At 37.8% G+C, this 21,633-nt stretch overlaps 1 protein-coding gene across 1 annotated transcript in view; it reads right to left on the bottom strand.

Annotated features, from left to right (window-relative positions):
* The window catches only part of cnksr2a (connector enhancer of kinase suppressor of Ras 2a), a 197,428-nt gene that overhangs the window by 12,684 nt on the left and 163,111 nt on the right, over nucleotides 1–21,633 (bottom strand). Inside the window, exon 20 of the mRNA XM_042334147.1 lies at nucleotides 19,171–19,681. Within this exon, the coding sequence (XP_042190081.1) occupies nucleotides 19,171–19,681 (511 nt within the window). The remainder of the gene's footprint in view (nucleotides 1–19,170; nucleotides 19,682–21,633) is intronic.

The following is a 21,633-nucleotide window of genomic DNA, read 5'->3' as shown; positions in this document are numbered from 1 at the left end:
AAGGTTTCAGAAAATGCCATAAACCTTGCCAGAAAAGATCAATACTTTTAGCCATGTTCTTTGAAATAGAAGATTTAGTACTGCAGTTTAGAGTTCGTTAATCTTCCCTTTATAAGTACCTCTCTGTACCTTAAAGCATTTTCTTGCAATTAGGTTTTGCACAGGGAGTAAAATGCAGGGGACAATAGGCAGACAGATTAGAGTTTCAAACAGAACTGGAAATGCTTCTGTTAAATAAAAGGATTTCTGGTTTTCAAATACTTGGGGAAGGGAGAAATTAAAATGAGGAGGTTAGTAGTAAGAAGGAAACATAATGGGTGTGGGTCATTCTAATAAGAAGGTAAAATGGGACTTAAAATAGATTTATGGAATAAATTACCAGGAAAAGCTAGTGACGCACACAGTATAAATAGATTCAAGTGGGGAAATAAAAGCATTTTGGAAACTGATTGAAGATAGTGTGCAAATTTGAGTAGGTGGGATTAAGAATTATCTTACAGGAACAGGTTAGTTGGGCCTAGTGGCCTTTTCCTGCCCTAAATTTTATACACCACAGATTCTATTTTTTTTGGCAGTAATTTACTCTTAGATCAGCATGACGTATATACACCCACAGCGATAAATTCATGTGGTTTGTCATTCAGCTGAAAATTGCATGGGAGAACAGTGTCACCACAGAGCATGATCATGCTGTCAGTGCCAGAAGAGAAAAAGAGATTAAGAGTTTGAATATTATATAGGAGACATCAAATAGAATAACAATTCAATTTTAATTAAAAAATAAATGTAAAAACCTAAAAACTCATAAAAACAATTTCAAGTTCAATCAGAGTAGGTGATATCATCAGTCCACTTTTTCCTTTTGAAAATGGGTGACCTTTTGTTGAAATTACTGAACTGATAAATTGCTGTTTATACATGGAAAGATGGAAGAATAAACTGAGCTGAATCACTATCTTTGAAAGAAACCCAACAGGTATAAGTTGTGCATAGCTTCAGGGATGAACTGACTTAATAAGAATAATAATCCTTGCGTCTGATATAGCGCCTTACCATATCTTATTAAATATTATTAAAAACGTATTAATGTGCAAGATATTTATAAGCTATTGACAATGCTAACAAAGTAAAAAAATAAGATAAATATTTTCAGTTGATTACAAGAAAAATATGAATGGAGATAATTTATCATTTCTTATTAAATTTATGAAGGATGGACTAAAAGATATTCATTGAAAAACATGTTTTAGATACTACAAGAAAGATGTATATATTTTGGGTACAGGTCAGGTCTTACTGAAGGTTTAATTGAGAGAATCATTTAAAAGTCAAAATGTTAAATTAAACTGATGTTTGTAAAGCAGGCAATTATTAACCATCTTAAATGATCACTTTGATCATTTGAGGTTAGTTTGCATCAACCAGACATTGCTACTTCCCAGGAGATTTTTTGAAAAAGAAGATTCTTTGAATTCCTCATCAATCAGGCTTTCCTGCTCAAATTTATTCTGCGGAAAATGCTTCAACACTTAACTAATGAAATTGACACCTACCAGAATAAATATGTAAAGATGCAACTAATTTTTTTATTAATTGGAAGATCTCTGGGTGCAGGCAATTGCATCTGATTTCTCATACATCCAACTATGCCACATCAGAAGCCAAGGGTTTGTTTCATATGAGGCACCCAATGCAATATGTTGACATATCTATTGGAATACGGGCATAATGCCCTGAATATCAATTTCAGGAAAAACAAATTGATTAATACTATCGTGGTTAGGAATTGTTTATTTTCATAGCTGGACAAATAGACCTTTGCTGTTCAGATGAGATGTTTGTAGATTTGTCTACTGTTTCTTTTATTGGCGATAGGGTTATTGCCAACTGAGATATGAAAACACACATTGTACCAGGGCTCAAGATTATTTCGTTTAGCATTATAGATGGCAACAGGTATAGGCAATTTATCTTGTTGAGCAATTTTATTAAATGAAGATCTTTTCATCTTTTCTGAATAATCTCCATATCCCTTTATATGTGTACCTCCAGAACCTGTGTTTTTTTAGACATCCCAATCATTTGTACGTCTAAGTCCATCAGGGACAATCGATTCCACATTCTCATAACCCTTTGTCAAATAAATGTTTACCGATCACACTTTCAACTGGCTTGGCTCTAATTTAATACTGTGTCTAGTTTTGCATTCCTTACCAGAGAGGAAATATCCTCCATCTAGTTGGTCAATTCCTTTATTATTTTAAACACTATAATCACATCACCCCTTAATCTTCTCAGTTCTAGAAAATATAATCTAAATTTACTCATCCTCTCATCATAGCTAAAGCACTTTATACAAGGCGCTCATCATATCAATCATTGTAAGAGTTCCTCCAAGGCGAGTATATCCACTGAGTCAGGCGCCCAAACTGAGCACATGATTCTAAATGAGATCTGACCTGCACCAGCTGTACCCTCGCTCCCCAGTGTTTATTAGAGTGTTTATTAGAGTTTGCTTGTTATAAGGTCCAACAAACCTTTTGATTGCTTTCTGGACCAGCAAACTAGTTTTTGCCAACTATGTACTTGGACTTTTAAATCCCTTTGCTCGTCTTCCTACATATAAACGTATACAGTACTTAAGAGTTTTAACAAATAAACTGACAGTGGTGGCGGCTGGAGCGGTTTCTGTCAAACTGACAGCTGCTCGTTCTGTGCGGGTGCAGTGTGTTGCTGGTGTCGGCCCCCCCTGGCCACAGCGCCCCCTCGTGGCCCAAGTGGATTCATATAGAACCACTGAGCTTTCTTCCCTTGGAGTGAGATATATAATAATAATCCTTGCATTTGATATCAGGCCTTATGATGTCTTCGAGACGTCTCAAAGTGCTTCACAGAATATACTGTAAAATTAATTCACTGTATTTTATGGGTGAAATTCGGCAGTTAATTCAACACAGCAGTCTCCCACAAACAGTCGTGGATTGAGTGACCAAATTATTATTATTTATTAACCCTGGAGAAGCAATCTGCCAATCGACTAACAACTTGGTCCTACTTACTGATAGGTAAACAGAAGCGTGTGGTGTAAGGAAACTTGCCCAATGTTTCGTCCTGCCCAGGAATCGAACCCAGCTCCTCTCGCTTGAGATGAGAGTGCTCTAACCACTGAGCTACAGGACTCCACATCAGGAATTTACACTCATTGGCACCAATTGTTTGTTTCAAATGGGAGCATATACCTTGGCAGCACATCAACCAGGTAAACCCCATTTTGTTTACAGTTCTACAACAGAAAGCTTAAGTTTTTCATCATTGAATGCCATAGTTTAGAACCTTCATGTAAGGCTCAAAAACACACTACCCAGTGAACAACTGTGGATGATTCAAGAAACCGCATTCCTGTTATTGAATAATAGCACACAAAAAAAATTCCGGGGCACTCTCTAACGGTTAGTGTTCTGGTGATTTCATCAAATATATTGTTAAAATATTTATCTTATATATATAATATATATTTATCTAATATATATGATAATATGTATCATATATATTATATATTAATATATATATCAAATATATTGTTAGATATATTTTTCACTTCTGCATAGATTCATAGCCATCAGGCAATTATTAAACTGCACATTTTTGAAAAGGAATCAGCATTGTTGTGACTTGCTGAAAAAGCCAAGGTAATACATGAACATACGCTCAGAAAAGCACTATTCACCAGTCACTGTGGAGGGAAGAAGGTTGAGTGCAACAAAGAGATATGATCATTTCAGGACAAGGACGAGGACACTCATTGTAAAGATAAATTGTTCTGCATACCCACCTGTCATACCTCACACGTAACAGGAGCCTCACAGGAATGTTTGGTGCAAAGTAGTTTAATTGCCAAAAGTTCTGGTTGCTTGTGGCTTGAAAGTTTCGCACTGTTCTTGAATAAATGTAGCCCAAAATATCCAATAGTACACAACAGTGAAACTGCAATATTGGGAGGAGGGGACGAAAGAAGAATACAGATCTTGGTGGGGTGGAGGGGGTCGGGGGGAAGCAAACAAATCATGGTAGGCTCAGGGACTGTACAAGGACATGGGTGGGAACATTTAAGAAACTATTTGTATATGTTAACACTTAATTTTACCCGAACCTGCAGTATTTTAGATTTAATGCAGGAGTTGAAATTCATTCTTTTCCCTGGTAGTTAGTTGGGCTTCCTATGGTAGCTCACCAATACAGTATATTAATAGCCAGTCAAACATTAGAATCATGGAACCTTACAGTGGAAAAACAGAATATTTGGCCAATCAAGCCTGCGCTGGAGTTTTCCTGCACATAAGTTGATTTACTGACATGCTTATTTCCACATCCTAAAATATTGCTCTTCAAGCATCCATCTAATTCCCTTTTGAAGGAATTCATGAATTTAGCATCCATGGTTTATGGCAGAGAAGACCATATTTCAGACACATTGTCTGAAAAGATTTTTTTCTAACTTACACTTGAATTGTTTTTGTGATTATTTGCGATATAGTTACTCTTGAATCTGTGGAAATAGTCTATTTGAAAGTTCTAATTGTGAATCTATGCCCAGTAATGGGTATATAAAATAAAAGCTTATATAAAATCCCTGTCCAAACTATCCAGCCCAGTTGAAACAGTTTCTATATAAAACTGCTTTTAAAATATTCTATGTCAGCATGCAGATATGTAGATACCGGATAGTGTAATCATGTTTTTCATTATGTGCTGTTTTGAGTAACCTGTTGCTCTTGCAAAGAACCAGGACAGACACAATGACACCTATGTTCTATAGGTAGGCGGTGGGTTAGTGAAAGCAATGTAAAAATATGTAGTCACTAGGAGGTTAGTTATGAAGAGAGACTTGAAGTTTTTTTTAATAAGAGCTTATTCATCCCTTAATAAGAGTTAAGGGTTGACCCGACCAAGATTTTCAAGACTATGAAGACTGATGTTAGGATAAATAGTAATACATTTGAGATGATCACAAATTAAAGGGGAGGGTGGGAGAAGAATTCTATATTCAGACTTTGATTGAAGCAGTATCAATAAATTATTTTAAAACAATAAGACAGATGCTTGAATAAGAGGAATATTAAAAGGTATTACACTAGGTGGCTCAAGTACAGAAAAAAACAAGCCAGACTCGATCAGCCGAATGACCTGTTTTTGTACTGTAACATTCCGAGATTCAAAATCATATCTGGGATGTCATTTCAAATGCAATTAGTACAATAAAATGAATGCCAGTGCAGAGAGACGTTGTTTAAAATTCAGTGTGTGTAAGGTTAGCAATATCTAAGCAGCTGTGCTTGGGGAACATTTCGCTTTTTCCACTGAAGTTAACTGATTTCAGATGAGTAGATGACTGTTTTGTTGAGCAGGACGGAGGAATGAATGAAAGTAAATCAGCAGGAGTCTGTTTCCTTTTGCTACCCAGTGATCCTGTTGTTGCACATCACATCGAAGTTTGAATGTCGATGGCTGGCAGATGACACTAGGATCAGCTGTGGTTACGATGCCCGCCTTCCGACAACTTACTGATACTTCCTCTCCGATTTCACCTATGAAGAATCGCCCCTTGGATAAGGTTCTATATTGCTGGTGAACTTGTGGAAATTTACTCCCAGCATGTGACATTAATTTCTGAAGAGATAATATATATTATACTAATCCTTGCATTTAATATAGCGTTTTATCATATCTTCGAGAACCTCAAAAATTGCTTTCAGCTGGAGCCCAACACATTTTTGAACCAGATTAAAACTACCCGGGAACTGTGATTTTCAACCCCTGGGCAATTGCTACCACTTTTCACAAACTGGGGTCTTTAATACCTACCGCACATTCTGTGCTTCTTTCAGAAATGGGCATATGTAGGAGTGAGATCTGTCCTCTGTCAGTCAATTTGATCAAGAGAAAAAGCGTGAAAAAGAATGAAAGATGGAGAAGTGGACAGAGAAGGGCAGAGAGAGGGAAGAGAAGGTAAGAGAGAAATAAAAAGATGCAAATAAATGTCCTGTTATTCAAAAATTGAACATACAATTAGATATAGCTGATTTTGTAGATGTGTAGTAGTCTGAAATGCAGTATTATCCAATTCTTAGCCTTTCGGGCATAGGATCAGAGCACAGAAACAGCATTTGTTGGCGTATTAAGCAATATATTAATCAGTACCAATCTACCTCCAGTTCGTTTACTGACTAACTTTCTGCAAATCTAGTCTTGCCAATTAATACTTACTATTGCATGCTTGCATTTAAATAGCAATAAATCCCTTGTGTGCACCAAGTGATGATGTCTATTAATTTAAAAATTCAAAAATGGGTTGAACATCTTATGCAACTATTCAAAACTGCAGTGTATTTAATTTTTCTCAGCAACTAATGTGAGTTCATTGTCAAATAATTGAAAATAAGAGGTAAAATAAATGCCCCTTTTTTGTTCTTGCCACCAAAGAACAGTGCTTGTTGTGGTGGCAGCCATACAGCCTGGCCCCGACCTTTTGTCAATCAAGGAATGCAGGAACTGGAGCCTGTGCTAACTGATTTCCCATCTGATTTCTTCTGTTGTCTTCCTTGCTGCCTGGTATGTAATCTCTGTTATCCACTCCCCACTTCGTGGCTGAGCTATTGTGTGGAATGGGGGGGTGGCGGGAAGAAAGTTACTGCTGCAGACCCTCAAATGATTGCTCTGTGACACTGAACACCACTTCTAACCTGGGCTAGTTTGATATGACAAGAACCGTTATTTGTGGTTTGAAATTTTTAGTGACCAGAAAAATGTAAAGACAGCGGATCTGATTCTTTATCAAAAGGTAGCAATAATAAATGCCTTTTTTCAGATTTTATTAATGGAGTACTGTGTGTTAACTTCTATAGCTATGAACAGCAAAGTGCAAGCTGCAGGGTAAGGATGTCACTGTATATTTGACTCAGCACACAACCAGCTCTTCAAATGGACTAAAAACACGTACTGTCTAGAATGTAGTATACAGCTAATTTCAGAATGAGTTAGCTCTGCATTTGATGCCTGCCAATAACAAAATCCTGGCTCAGAGGTTATTTTCTTATAACCCCCCCCACCTCTCCTTTTGACTGTATAACTCTGAAGGCTGCAGAATATAAACAATAATTTACAATATTCAGATGTTAGACTATCTCAAAGGAGTTTACCAGAATCCAAACACTAGCATCTAATTGTGGAACGATCAGACTTTCCTGTTTCCATTCGCTATGCTCAAGTAAGCAGAATCCAATGACCAGTTAGTTTGTAAACTGTTACAATGCAGTTCTTTTGTGAGGCAATATGAATGGAGAAATTGTTGAAAGACCAAGCAGAGCTCAAGAATAAAGGCAACTTTTTTTAGACTGACAGTCAATCTATGTACTTCAGGAAATCATGCTAGGGTCTCTCATATGTTTTATATATGATTCATAAACATAAAAAACTTGCAATTGTAATCAACCTAATCAATTTGAAACATCACAAAGCTCTTCATAGGTAATTACTGGCAAATGTAGTGACTTCCCTCCCCCCCACCATTTCTGCCAACAGGTTTCACAAACAACCATGAAGTGACCAACCAATTAATCTGTAGAAATTCCCTTCTCTTTCCGAGTGTCATTGGATCTTACAGTTTATTAATTCGAGAAGAAAAAAAAGTTTAGAAAAACAATTACGTACTTCTATGGAACTCTTTACCATAAGCGCCTGTTCAAGCTTATCTAATAAGAGCATTTAAAAGGAAATTGAATAAATACTTGAGGAAACATACTGAATGGATTGAGAAAGCAGGGGATGGGAATCAAGTAGATACTACTAGTAGAAGAGCTAGGATAGACTAAATGACTATTCTGTGCTGTAAATATTTTATGACTTAATAACAAGAAAAACTGGGTCATTTTTAAGAGGAGACTGAATTGATTCATTCCATTTGTATGTTTATTGCAGGCTGTAAATATGTAATCCTACTGAAACTTCAGTCTCAGACAAGATCCAGCACGCCCCTTTGTACTTGTGTGATTCCCACCAGATTTGTATATTTTTCATGCTTCCCAATCGCTATGCATTTTACATGCTGATCACAGTATAAACTGGACCCCAAAATGCCCTTGCAAAATAGACTGTAAAAACCTGTACATAACACTAGGTGGTAATCTTACCACTGATGTAAAATTTCAAAGAAACAATGCATTTTCAATGAAATCTGTAAAACTAATGATAATACAGAAAGTAATCAAAGATTAAGTAATCTGTTTCAATCTTATAACCATTTGTGATATTTTGTTACCTATTCATATATTTACTAACAGTGATTGTTGACAATATTTTCTACTAGACAGTGGCAGAAACAGTGGTCCGTCCGATCATTGCAGTTTTGCTTGTAGAGAGAAAGAAATGAAGTGCACCAGTCGACTAGCTTGTTGTTTTGAAAGCCTGATTAATCACAAGCAACACTCAATATTGATCCAATTATCTCCGTTGCCCATTTTCATTTAGACATAATAATCCTTGCATTTGATATAGCAGCTTATCAGATCTTCGAGATGTCTCAAAGCGCTTCACAGAATATACTGTAAAGTGAACTGACTGTATATTTTGTGAGCGAAATGTGGAAACCAATTGCGCCCAGCAGTGTCTCATAAACAGTCGTGGATTGAGTGACCAACTTATTATTTTTTTAAGGGATAATACCCCCACAAAAGTGATCCGTCAATCAACTAACAACCAGGTTCCTACTTACTGCTAGGTAAACAGAGGCGTGTGGCTTAAGGAAATTTGCCCAACGTTTCACCCTGCTGGGAATCAAACCCAGGTCTCTCGCTTGCGAGGCGAGTGCTCAAACCACTGAGGTACAGGACTCCACATTAGCATTATCTATATAAAAAAACAAACTTGTCTACGGTATCTTATGATGATCAAATATCTTAAAGCACTTTACAGTGTTGTGACAGTTTTTGTTGATATTCCCTACAGCCATTTTAGTGATTGACCAATTTATTGGGAGGATTGCTGGCCAGCACACTGGGAGAAATGCTCTTTTCTTTTCAAACAGTGTCATGAGATCTTTCATGTCTACCGGAGAGACTTACTATAATTGGAAAACATGGAATCATAGGAACCAAAAGCATTTTCCAATCTGACATTCCAGTGCAATGCCATTATTATATTTAGAACAGTAAAATGATCTGCATAACTAGAGCAAAGTAACCGGTCTTGTTGTTAGGGCTATTTTAGTCTTGTTGAAACTGCCTCACAACCACCTTTCATTTCATAACTACTATAACAGTACGGCAAGTGAGCATTAATATACAAATCTACCAATAGTTTTTCTGGAGGTTAGCTCCATTACACCTGTCTGATGATGGTCTTGTTAGGTGCTACTGCTTACTTGAAGCTTTAAATAATGGAAAGTTGACTGCATTTCCTGACAGCTCACTAAATTGTTCATTGCTAACAAGGTTAAAAAAATGCAGTTTCATTAGTTCCCATTTCACTACATAAGTAAACTAATTTCCCTCTTGTGTAATATGTGCTACCTATTATTGAGGACATTGAATAAAATAAACAGACCATTAATCAGAGGGGTTTATAGCAAGACATCTCAAAGAGCTTCACAGGATATACTGTGAATTGTCTGTATATTTTGTCGGCAAAACGCGGCAGCCAATTGCGCACAACAGTGTTCCACAAACAGTCGTGGATTGAAGTGACCAATTTTGTTTTTTTGGAAGGAAGCAATTATTACCCTTGCAAAAGTGATCCGCCAATCAACTAATAACCGGATACCTACTTGCTGCTAGGTAAACAGAGGTGTGTGGAGTAAGGAAACTTGTCCGACATTTCACCCTGCCGGGAATCAAACCCAGGTCTACCGCTTGCAAGGTGAGTGTTCTAACCACTGAGTTACAGTGGTCCTTTTTGAATCATGTGATACAGGCAACCAGAAAAGCCATGTTCTTGCAAGATGGTGCAGATGTGTGTGCCATTCAGTTATCTAATGAGATGGAAAACTAGTGGTTTCAAATCTTTTCATGACCTAAAACAATCACTAACCACTGATTTGTGCATTACCTACATCTGAATGCGGGAGGAATGATGGAGGGAAACTAGATGGGTACAGGGCCCCAAGTTTGCCAGTCCTTGGAAGGTTTGGTGTATTTAGCATTACAATTCAGTCATGAATATCCAAGGGGTTTTGCATGTTTTAGGCTTTGTGCCTGTGCTGCAGCAGAATAGTCATCTGAAAAGATGTTGACCTGTGAGTTCCGCAGCCTGTCCCCCGTATTCAACTGTGTGACAATATTGTGTATGGTAACATAAGCACCCAGATGTTATTCAACGTGAAGAGCACTATATAAATAAAGTGTTGTTGAGATGATAGCTTCAGGCAGGCATAGATAGTACTTCCATCTAGCCAACTTCACAAACCCATTTGGGATCATTATCAGATTGGAAACTTTATTAACATGCAACCAAAAAGTGCACAACCTTCCAGGATTACTGCAGTAATACGTAAGTTAATAATAAGTGTTGTGACTCCGCACAGTGCATTGAATTCATCATCTGTTCACTCTGAAAGCACTATCTCAGTAACATGGGTAATTTTCCATTACATATGGAAGTCAGTGCAACAGAGCTGGATAAGGACTTCTAAATCTTGTCTGCTATGGTTAAATTGGCTGCTGTACACATATTGGCACAACCCTCTCCCCACCAGGCATCTCTGAGGAGTGTTTTAATGCCATGGTTTATAGATTACTCCCATTTCTCTGTGCAACAAATATTTTGTCCAACTACCAACAAGTGTTAAATGTGTACAAATCACGTCATATAAAATGTGAATACTACTCGAACATCGGTGACTCATCCAGCACTTCTCTGTATGCCTGTACAGTTGCAGAAACATCTTTGATAGGTGATCCTATTTCCCCCCTACTCATCACAATTTTGTCTTTTTCTCTTGTATCATGACAATTGTAGCTTTTGTTCCTGTGAATGTTCTTGTTCCTTCCAATCTTCATTTGGCCAGATCTTCCAATTTATTTATTTTGCTCTACATCTTCCCTCTCACTGTTTTCTAATTGAAGTTGTTTGTTCCCAGCAGTCTATGACTGGAGCTACTTATCTCCCTCTTTCCTTTTCATGCAATCTACATGCTGTTAAATACTAAACTTGTCCTCTCTGACAATTCCTTCTTGAATGCGCATTAGCTTCTATTCTCATTGGTGTCTTGCTCTTAACATTAGCCCTCTCCTGGATTAAAAAAATCAACTAAACATCTTAAACTCAATGAGATGCACAAACTCAGGGCAGCTACCCAAGTTATGTTCAGTAATTAAAACTGCCAAGAGGAGCGTACTTTTTCAGGGAATTTTCTCGATGGAAATTCTATAAAATGTTTATATTCATGTTTAAAAATATCCTGCTTCCTGGGGGACTAAAAGATTACTTAAAGTGGGATGTGTTCAGATCCAGCTGGAGAAATGTTTCACTGCTTAAATTAAGCAGCAGGCTGAACAGTGGGGGAGATAGAACGTCAGTGAAACGGTTCTTACAAGATGGGAAATGAAAGCACAATAACCAGTGCCTCTCAAAAGCCAGACCAGGTTATGAAAGGCGAGAGTGAAAGGGACTGTTCACCCAATACTAAGCTGGCTAGTTAATGGAATTCAGATTTCTGATTTATAACAGAAATAAATTGGGCTGGGGTGAGTGTGACCCCCATCGTTGAGTAGTGGATTGACTTGGAGGATAGTTGATGAATCTAACACTGTGAGGGAACTTAATGAACAACAGATTCAGTCATTAATCTAGGTAGCATCAGTAAATTTGTCATTTCAGTTGTACATTCATCTTCCACAGACTGTTGTGTTGCTTAAGGCCTCACGGACAGTTCCCTAATTAAACAACTTACTAACAGAAAAAAGCTTGCGACAAAAAAACAATTTTTACTGTTAAAATTTATAAAACGGCGACTGGGAGAAGATCCCGCTTTGAAATCCTTATTTCAGCCACTTGTCATTCACGTGGCAGAGGGTAATGAAGACAGGCTGATACAAGGTTAAATGACTATTATCCTGCCAGCTATTTTATGCAGATACTCAATCTCTGCTGTTTCTAGCAGCAACACTTGCTAAGTTATATTACCCACCCAAGCTTCCATGTAAAAATGCACAATCTGGATGACACTGTCAAACCAAACAGTCTTCTCTGTTCTACTTTGTTCCCTTTGTAGGGACGGAAATAAGTTGTGCACTTCAACAAAAAGGACAGACTAAACACTGGACACACTATAAGAGTTGGAGAGCTGAACTTATGCAACTAAATCAATGATTCATAGTTTGTAGAAATATTCACTTTGCACTTTACACTTATGCTTTCACTACCAGTCTTCCAGACCCGAATTCAGATCATTGATTATTCAAAAGAGTATCAAATTATTTGTAGTTTTGCCTGTAGTTCATTTTTCACATCTTCACTCACCATGTCCCTATCTCCTGAAAGTCTCTTCTAAAAGCACTATGCTTCACTGCTTCTCTCGTTGACATTAAAAACCTCCTAAAGCCTCTATTAGTTTGTTTGTCGTTGGTCAGCATCTTTAAATCTCGTTTACCTGTTTAGTATCCATTATTGTTTGTTGTTGACATTGAGATATTATTGTATGTGAAAGGTACTATATAAATACAAATCGTTGATTTAGAAATCCAAGGCCACCAGCTTTAATGAATAGAATTATTTAATTATATGAAATTAGATTTTTTTTTAAGATGTCTCAAAAAAAAATCTAAAATCAGTAAAAACAGCAGCAGCCAGACACCGATTATCTTTAATTTAGTGCTACGTTTGAGAATTGGCATAAAAGTTTATTTCCCCATTTTAGGCATTAAGCGCTCTGAGACGCTACCACTCATGACGGACGCTATATAAATACAAGCCTTTCTGAATTCCTGGCTGTTTATGGGATGTTGCACTGCACAAATTGGCAGCTGCCTTTAATTATACAATACACAGTCACTACACTTCACACTGAATCCTGTGAACACCTTAGGATGTCCTCTTGATCTGAAGGATGGTTTCTAAATGTACGTTTGTTGTTGGAACACTTTTCCAAAATCAACCTTTAAAAATCTCCTGCAGATGACTTTGTCATTTCTCAACTATAAATTATGAACAAAACAGAAGAAGGCCATTCAGGACAATGATCTAATTCTACCAGTTCATTGGAAAGTGGCAGTTTTTTAAATCTCATTTCCCTGCCCTTTCTCCATATCCATAAAATGCAAGGATATTTATTATTAATATGTGTAAACCATATTAATAACCCTATGTGAAAAAATGTTACGTTCAGGGTTCACTGCTCCATTTAAGTGCAAGCTATTTTACTTACTTTTATACTTTTTGTAGAATCTACAGCATAGGAAGACATTTAGCTTATGTTGCAAGCTCATCCACTGAAGTTTCATACTCTAATTCAAATTACTGCCTGTTACCCTTTCATTTGTTTCTCTTCAAGGGATTAAATGAATACATTGCCTTGAGAGCGGATGCACACATAATAATAATAATCCTTGCATTTGATATAGCGCTTTTCACATCTTCTAGACATCTCAAAGCGCTTCACAGAATAGACTATAAGGTGAATTGACTATATTTGTGGGTGAAATGCGGCAGCCAATTGCGCTCAGCAGTGTCCCACAGCAGTCGTGGATTGAAATGACCAATTTTTTTTGAGAGATATTATTATCAGGCGTGTGGAGTAAGGAAACTTGCTTACCTTCTAAACTGTATAAACTTGCTTAGTATCCTATATATATATATATATACATAATGGGCTATATGGTCTGCTTTTGTGCTATAAATTGCTAGGGTTCTATGAAATGTTTATCTAATTCTCTTAAATATTATGGTGTTAGTTTCTCAATATCGTGACAAATTTTATCAAGGGAATACTTAATGGTATCTTCCTCTTGTATGGAATTCACAGAAATGATAGGCCATCAAAACGTTTTGAGAGGTTTGGATGAAGAAGGCGCTTTGGCCAATTTAAAATCATCCTTCCAGAATACTCACCCTATCATCTTCGTATTACGGCATGGCTTTTTAAAAGCTAATAACAGTTAGGTCCAGGATTCTGACTGGATAAATGGTGCCTAAACAGATGGATTTTCTTTCTCCAAAATAAACAAAGACTTGCCTGTTCAGCAGAGGGCAGCATCAGCTCCATTTAAACAAAACTTTAAAGGATTTAGATCATCTTTGCACAAATATTGGGTCCCAATATAACTGTAGTCACATTTGTAGATTAAACCTGTATCCCTCAATTCCCTTTTTCTCTGTAAAGCTGCAATGTCTTTTGTGGACCAAATGTCAAAAATATGTGCACAAGCTGGAGCAAAACAATTATACTGGACCTCTGGTAGAAAATTAATTTTTGAAAGGTTTTAAGGGGATAAATGGTGAATGATTATTCATGTTGGTTGGTGAATCGATAGTGAGAGAGGGAAACTCAGATTTTCACTGAAGAGTTGGAGACTCTTATACATTGATATCAGAATGTAGAACAATTGCCACAAGTTAGTGTTGAAGTTGAGACTAACAATTAAGAGAATTAGATAAACAATAAAAAAAGCTATAAAGTGTAGGGAATTGGGATTAGAAAAGTTACTTTTAGGGGAGGACATAGCACCATCATAGGCTCAATGGCCTCTGTGTTGCTGTAATTCACTCGTTATCTCTTTCAACCAAGGCTAGTCAGTAGCAAAGACCTGGACAAGTCATCATGAGCATCATTGTTCAAGAATGCATTTCAGAGACTTCCCATAAGATGGAAAGAGGGAAGTAATGTTAATGATTGTTGAAGTGGATAAGACATTCATTTGGTTCAGTTAAAATCTGGTGAGGCATTTTTGAGTTGAGCTGTCAGACAGAGCAAATAAACCATGAAATTAATAAATGCTAAAAATGTTGGCAAAAGCAGCTTGTCATGAATATTTAGTGTTCTGCACATTTTAACCAGACCTTACACGACAGGCCCACCATCAGATTCAAATAGTCCATAAGAGATCAAATAATTACAAAAGTGTCTGTCAAACAATTTAAAAGTTTCTTTTAAAATAAGATTGTAAATAAATCTACTGCCTTTTCAGAAAAGATGTGATTTGACAAGTTACGATTTTGGAAAGATCAATAAGGAATTTTTCAAAAAAATATAAATCAGATTATACCAAAATACTATACAATGGTCAAGCTCCACATAATTAGTCGATAGGTTTTTTGTGGGGATACATGTAATGGATCTTGGAAGGAAGCTGGTATATAATCTCTCACTAAACTGATTCCTGAAATTAAACTGTGCACAATAATAATTAAGTGCTCAGGATTACTCACAATTAGTACAAACTGTAAACTATAAAACTCTAGGAATTTTTTTAATAAGTGCACTACTTCAACCAGTGATCCAAAAATCCTCATATGAGAGGAAATTAAATACTGGTGATAGAGTAACTTTATTCTGAGGATGTAATAGATCATTGCTGGAAAGTCAATTGGTTTAGAATTGTTTTTATTAATCTATCAATGGGCCACCAAAGCTCTGTCATGTATCTGACTCCATTTAAAGTCCACCTGAAGACAGTAATAAGCTAATATCTTCAGGAAGAAATCACAATTCAGAAAGGGGTTAAACAAACTATTTCACATAGATAACGCAAGATCAGTCACCATGATTTAAGAGTGGATTGGAATGCTTAACATTTTTCTAGTTCTCTTTTAGAACATTCTTCATGAAGGTGGAGGTGGAGGTGCATTCAGTCTCCTCTTGAATGCACCTCCACTACCTGATTCAACCATTGCTTCAGGCAGTGAGTTCCACGATCTCAATTTTCCCTGCATGAAGCAGTTCTTCCTGAATTCTCTTTTAGATCCCCTAGTCACTATCTTATACTTGTGTCCCCTGGTTATGGCCCCCCCAGTCAATGAAAGTAGCCTAAGTTAACCCTATCAAACCCTTTTATAGTTTTGAACACTCCTATTAGGTTCCCTCTTAAACATCTTTTCTTTAGCAAAAAAAGGCCTAACCTGTACAGTCTATCCTGACAGTAATAACCTGCCAATCCTGGTATCATCCTAGTGAACCTATGCTGTACTCTTTCCATCACTGCTATATCCTTCTCATAGAATAGAAACCAGAATTGGATACAGTAGTCCAAATATGGTCTAACTGCACGTGAATTACTTCACATTTTCCTCCATTACAATTAATTTGCCATCTGTTTATCATACTCTTTGGCTCCCGTCAACGTCTTCTCTTCTGCAGGTCTGAACTCCTCAACCTCCCCTGCATTAATAATAATAATAATCCTTGCATTTGATATAACGCTTTTCACGTTTTCTAGATTTCTCAAAATGCTTCACAGAATATGCTGTAAAGTGAATTGACTGTCTCAAAGCGCTTCACAGAATATGTGGGCGAAACCGGCAGCCAATTGCGCACAGTCCAACAAACAGTTGTGGATTGAAAATGACCAATTTATTATTGTTTTTGTTTTGGAGGGATTATTATTAGGCATATGGAATAAGGAAACTTGCCCAAGGTTTCACCCTGCCGGGAATTGAACCCAGGTGTCTCGCTTGCAAGGTGAGTACTCTAACCACTGAGCTACAGGACTCTACTCTTCTGAACTGATGCAGCTGAAACCCTCGTCCACCCTTTGCCACTTCCCGGCTGGATTATTCTAATGCCCTCTTCGCTGGTCTCCCCAGTTCCACGATACAAAAATATCCAATTAATTCAAAACTCCGTCGCCCAGATACTCACCTTCACGAAACTCCATACCCTCATCACAAAAGTCCTAGCCAGGTTCCACTGGCTGCCAATTACCGAATGGATCGATTTCAAGATCCTCTCACTTGTTTTCAAATCCTTTCATGCCTTGGCACCTCCCTACCTCTCCAACCTGCCTCTGCTCGGCTGGCTTCAGCCTCCTATTTGTCCCTCGTGTCTTCCGTTCAACGGTGGCCGTGCCTTCAGCGCTATGCCCTGAAAATCTGGAACTCTCTCCCTCAATCCCTCCATCTTGCCCCCTCCCTCCCCACCTTCAAATTCCCCCCTAAAGACCTTCCTTTTTGATTGTGCTTACTGTCACCTCTCCCCTCCCTCTGGCTTGTTGTCAGACTCCTCCACTGTGAAGCGCTCTGGGACGCTATCCTGCATGAAGGGCGCTATATAAATGTAAGTTGTTGTTGTTGTGATCTTACCCTTGTCTCCCTTTATGGCCCTATCACTAATTTAACCATTCTTTTACATTAATATACCTGCAGAACACCTTGCTGTTTCTTTTTATATTTTTTGCAATGTTTTCCTCATGGTTCCCCTTTACTTTCTGAGTCGTCTTTTTAACCTCTTTCCCACGCTTGCTGTTTTCATTCCTGTTTTCCTCTCCGTTATCGATTGTGTATTTTTTTTCTTTAGCTGCAGCCTTGTCTTCAGCTCCTTATTCATCCATGGCTTCCCAGTAATAGTTAATTTTCCCTTAATTCTTAATGGAATCTATTTGTCCTGCACCTTTTCTATCGTGCTTAAAAATCTTCCATTATTGATCAACATCTTTGATTGGCAATTTTTGCCCTCCAGTCTACCTCAGCCAGTTCATTCCTCATACTATTATAATTAGCTTTCTTCCAATCAAGAACCTTGGTCCTTGTCCTTTCTATCTCATTTTCTATAATCATTTTGAACCTTATCATATCCAGAGTTAAAATCAATTGGACGTAGTGGTTAATCCAGGTGCCTGTCCCCTTTGGGGACTTCAGATGGAGCCTGACCAGAGGCAAGTATATGCCTTCATTCCAAATCCACAGGAGTACCCAGTGGGAATATTACCTGGATACGTTGAATTTGAAAAATTAATTCATACTTTCTCAGTCACTTAAAATATAGTTAAGTTATATTACAGCATATTTCATTTTAGGACTCAGCACAGCAAGGACATTATTTTCACAACTGCAGGGACCCAAATCCCACAAGAGTGCATACTGGGCTTCTAATGGCCAAAGGAAAGAATGATTTATAACTTGAAGTGAATGAGGTCATTTTATCCTCAAGTCTGTGAAAGGATTACTGTGTGTATGATACTTTGATTAAATGACCAAGAACGTACAAATTAATTTTGCAAATCTAATGCGTCCAGAAAATATTCCGACTTGTTAGTCACGTAGATGGAATGAAGGCCTATGCTTTCCTTTGGTTGGGCTCTATCTCAAGTTCCTGAAGAGGGGAGGCACCTGAATTTACCGCCATGTCCAATTGTCAAACTCTGGATCTGCTGGATTCCATGCTGATTTAATAACCAGTTTTAAGTGCAAGTGAGTAACTGTACGTACATCTCAGCCTGAAGACCATTGGAGTCCTGTAGCTCAGTGGTTAGAGCACTCGCTTTGCAAGCGAGAGACCTGAGTTCAATTCCAGGCAGGGCGAAACCTTGGGCAAGTTTCCTTACTCCACACGCCTAATAATAATCCCTCCAAAACCAAAAACAATAATAAATTGGTCATTTTCAATCTACGACTGTTTGTGGGACATTGCTGTGTGCAATTGGCTGCCGCGTTCGCCCACAAATATACAGTCAATTCACTTTACAGTATATTCTGTGAAGCGCTTTGGGACGTCCTCCCGACGTGAAAAGCGCTATATCAAATGCAAGGATTATTATTATTATTATTATTATTATTGCTATACTATCAAATTGATGTTCATTAATTATAGACAACAGATTTCAATGTAAGACAGTTGAAAGATTTGCCAAATTCTGCATATTCTTCCATTCAGACTGTGGTCTGAGGTCTAAAACTATGAAAGTTCTGGTAGTAAACATTAGATTTTTAGAATGTACGACTGTTTATGGGACACTGCTGTGTGCAAATGGCTGCTGCATTTCGCCCACAAATATACAGTCAATTCACTTTACAGTTTATTCTGTGAAGCGCTTTGAGACGTCTAGAAGACGTGAAAAGCGCTATATCAAAATGCAAGGATTATTATTATTATTTATTATGGAATCAATAACTACAATCTTCCAGTCTCAATCTCTTATTGACTTCTTGAGATGTAAGAAGGTTTTACAGGTGGTATTTTTGACAGCTTACCTGTCTCTTCTTGATTTTCTTCTTTAGTTTCCTGTTTTTGAACTGGTTCAGCCTGGTTCCCAGAGACACAAATTGAAGCGCTCTGACAAGAATAACTGAACCCACCATCTCGAGGTAACGTAAAACTGCGTGGTTTCCCTCCTCCGATGTTTATTCCTGGCCATCGCTCGCCTTCGGCTAATGGGAAAGGTCCATACTGATCCTGGATCTGACACCTCTGAGCTGGTAAAGTTGATTGCCTTCTCTGCTCTGGTGATGGTAAGCCTGCTTCACAAAACACTGAGTCCTCAAGTGGAAGAGTCTGGAGATAATGTAAACCTGAACTGGTCAGTGGAGTTTCTATTAGATCCTGCCACGAGCGGCGCTCCCAACCCCCAGATTTGCGAACGGGTGACTCAGTGCTTCCAGAATGCTCCTGACGAAATTCTTCGTGAGATGAATGGGATTGAGATGTCTCAGTGGAGGAAAGCCGGCTATGTTTAGGTTCAAGGTATGGGCTTGCACAGTTCACCTAAAAGTAACGTAATAATTTGTTCAGTAATTGAATAAAAACAACTGCAAGTGAAAATAATAAATATTAAAATAAGGACCATGCTATTGTTGATCATTTTTACGTAACAAATATTTTAGATTTGTCCTGTAGCTCAGTGGTTAGAGCACTCGCTTTGCAAGCGAGAGACCTGAGTTCAATTCCAGGCAGAGCGAAACCTTGGGCAAGTTTCCTTACTCCACACGCCTAATAATAATCCCTCCAAAACCCAAAACAATAATAAATTGGTCATTTTCAATCTACGACTGTTTGTGGGACATTGCTGTGCGCAATTGGCTGCCGCGTTCGCCCACAAAAAATATACAGTCAATTCACTTTACAGTGTGTTCCGTGAAGCGCTTTGGGACGTCCTCCCGACGTGAAAAGCGCTATATCAAATGCAAGGATTATTATTATAGACAGTCTGTGTTGCCATTTTTTAAAGGCCCTAACATAATAAACATAATCATTACAATGTCTATCAAAGGTCTATCAAATTCCAAGAAATGCAGCAAGGTCTGAAATAGTTAGTATTCTACTTTTGCTGTTCCTCTACAGAGCTGATGTGATGGGTAGAAGCTCAGCTTGGAAAGTTAGCACCTGAGAATGGCAAAACAAGGGGACTGGAGAGAAATGCTAAAGACACATGTCTTTTCCTTGACCTCACGTTGTGCTCCATGACAATCATTTGGGCAGCTGAAGAAACCAGAAATGAATGTGAATGGAGAATAGTTTCACAGTATTTAACATGGAAAGTGAAACAACGACTGGTTCTGTATTCAGCTACACTTGTGCACTTTATTTGTTATTGAAACACTAAGAATCAAGAACAAGGAAAGGTTTGTGATGATTTTCATTCAGTCCAATTATGAATTTACAGACAAGTTATAAGCAACAGGGATAAAATACTACCGTTTTTATTTCTGAGATCTATTTGCCATTCTATGTTGTGCAAGAGTAATAAAAATAGAAATGGCAGCTTGAATGATGCTAGCCTTAGCTCGAACAGCAGCATAACAGATTGTCCTTTCACCTCTGGGAGCTAAATAGGAGTCTGCCAGATACTGGTGCAATAAAATGCTATTCTGCCTGCTGGTTATGAGTTCTATTAAAATAACTTTGGGCATTTTCAGCCCAGATTGTGAAGAGATGGGCCCCAGTACAACACTGCCCCTAATTTAAAAGCAATTGGTAATAAGCACTCAAACCACAGGAAACACCACAACCACATCTGGTGTAAAAAATTTAAAAGTAGCCTCTGGCAAGTGCAGCAGAGGCTACTTTTCTGTGTCTGGGTTAACGGACATAATTGAAGTAAAGCTTCACTCTGCATCTTGATCTTGATATAGGGTGACTGAAATGGGAAGGTATCCATTCTTCAGTAATAAACTGTTTTGTCAAGCCATACAAAAAAATTTAAGTCTCAATGCTATTGATATTGATAGAAATGGTAACACTGAAAAAAAATCTACATTTATGTGCATTTGTCTACAACACTCTACGACAGAAAGACAGGGTGTGTAGACTTGAGTGTGTACAGTTTGTGTATAGGTGTTTTTTCCTGAAGAACCAACTCTTTAGATAGATTTAGCATATCCCAAGTCAATACTTTAAATTGATTTGTAATTAAACTGTCCTTTAAACCTCAGATCTGTGCTTAGACGTGCTCTGCTTTCCCCCATCTCTGTAACATTGTCTATCTCTGCTACAACCTCTCCCCTGCCGCTGCCGAGGCCCTTTTCCACACATTCATTACATCAAGGCTGGACTACCCAACTATTCCCTTCACAAGCTGAAAAGTATCCAGAATTCTGGAACATGTGTTTCTGGAACTAGCCTCCACAAGTCTATCATCCCCCATCCTCGCCTGTCTCTTCATTCCCAAGATATTTGTTGTTGTACATTACCTAATATATTTACCACCTGAAAGCCTA

This window comes from Callorhinchus milii, unplaced genomic scaffold (assembly GCF_018977255.1).
Source record: "Callorhinchus milii isolate IMCB2004 unplaced genomic scaffold, IMCB_Cmil_1.0 Scaffold4, whole genome shotgun sequence".
Taxonomy (NCBI): domain Eukaryota; kingdom Metazoa; phylum Chordata; class Chondrichthyes; order Chimaeriformes; family Callorhinchidae; genus Callorhinchus; species Callorhinchus milii.
This window is presented reverse-complemented; position numbering and strand designations above follow the sequence as displayed.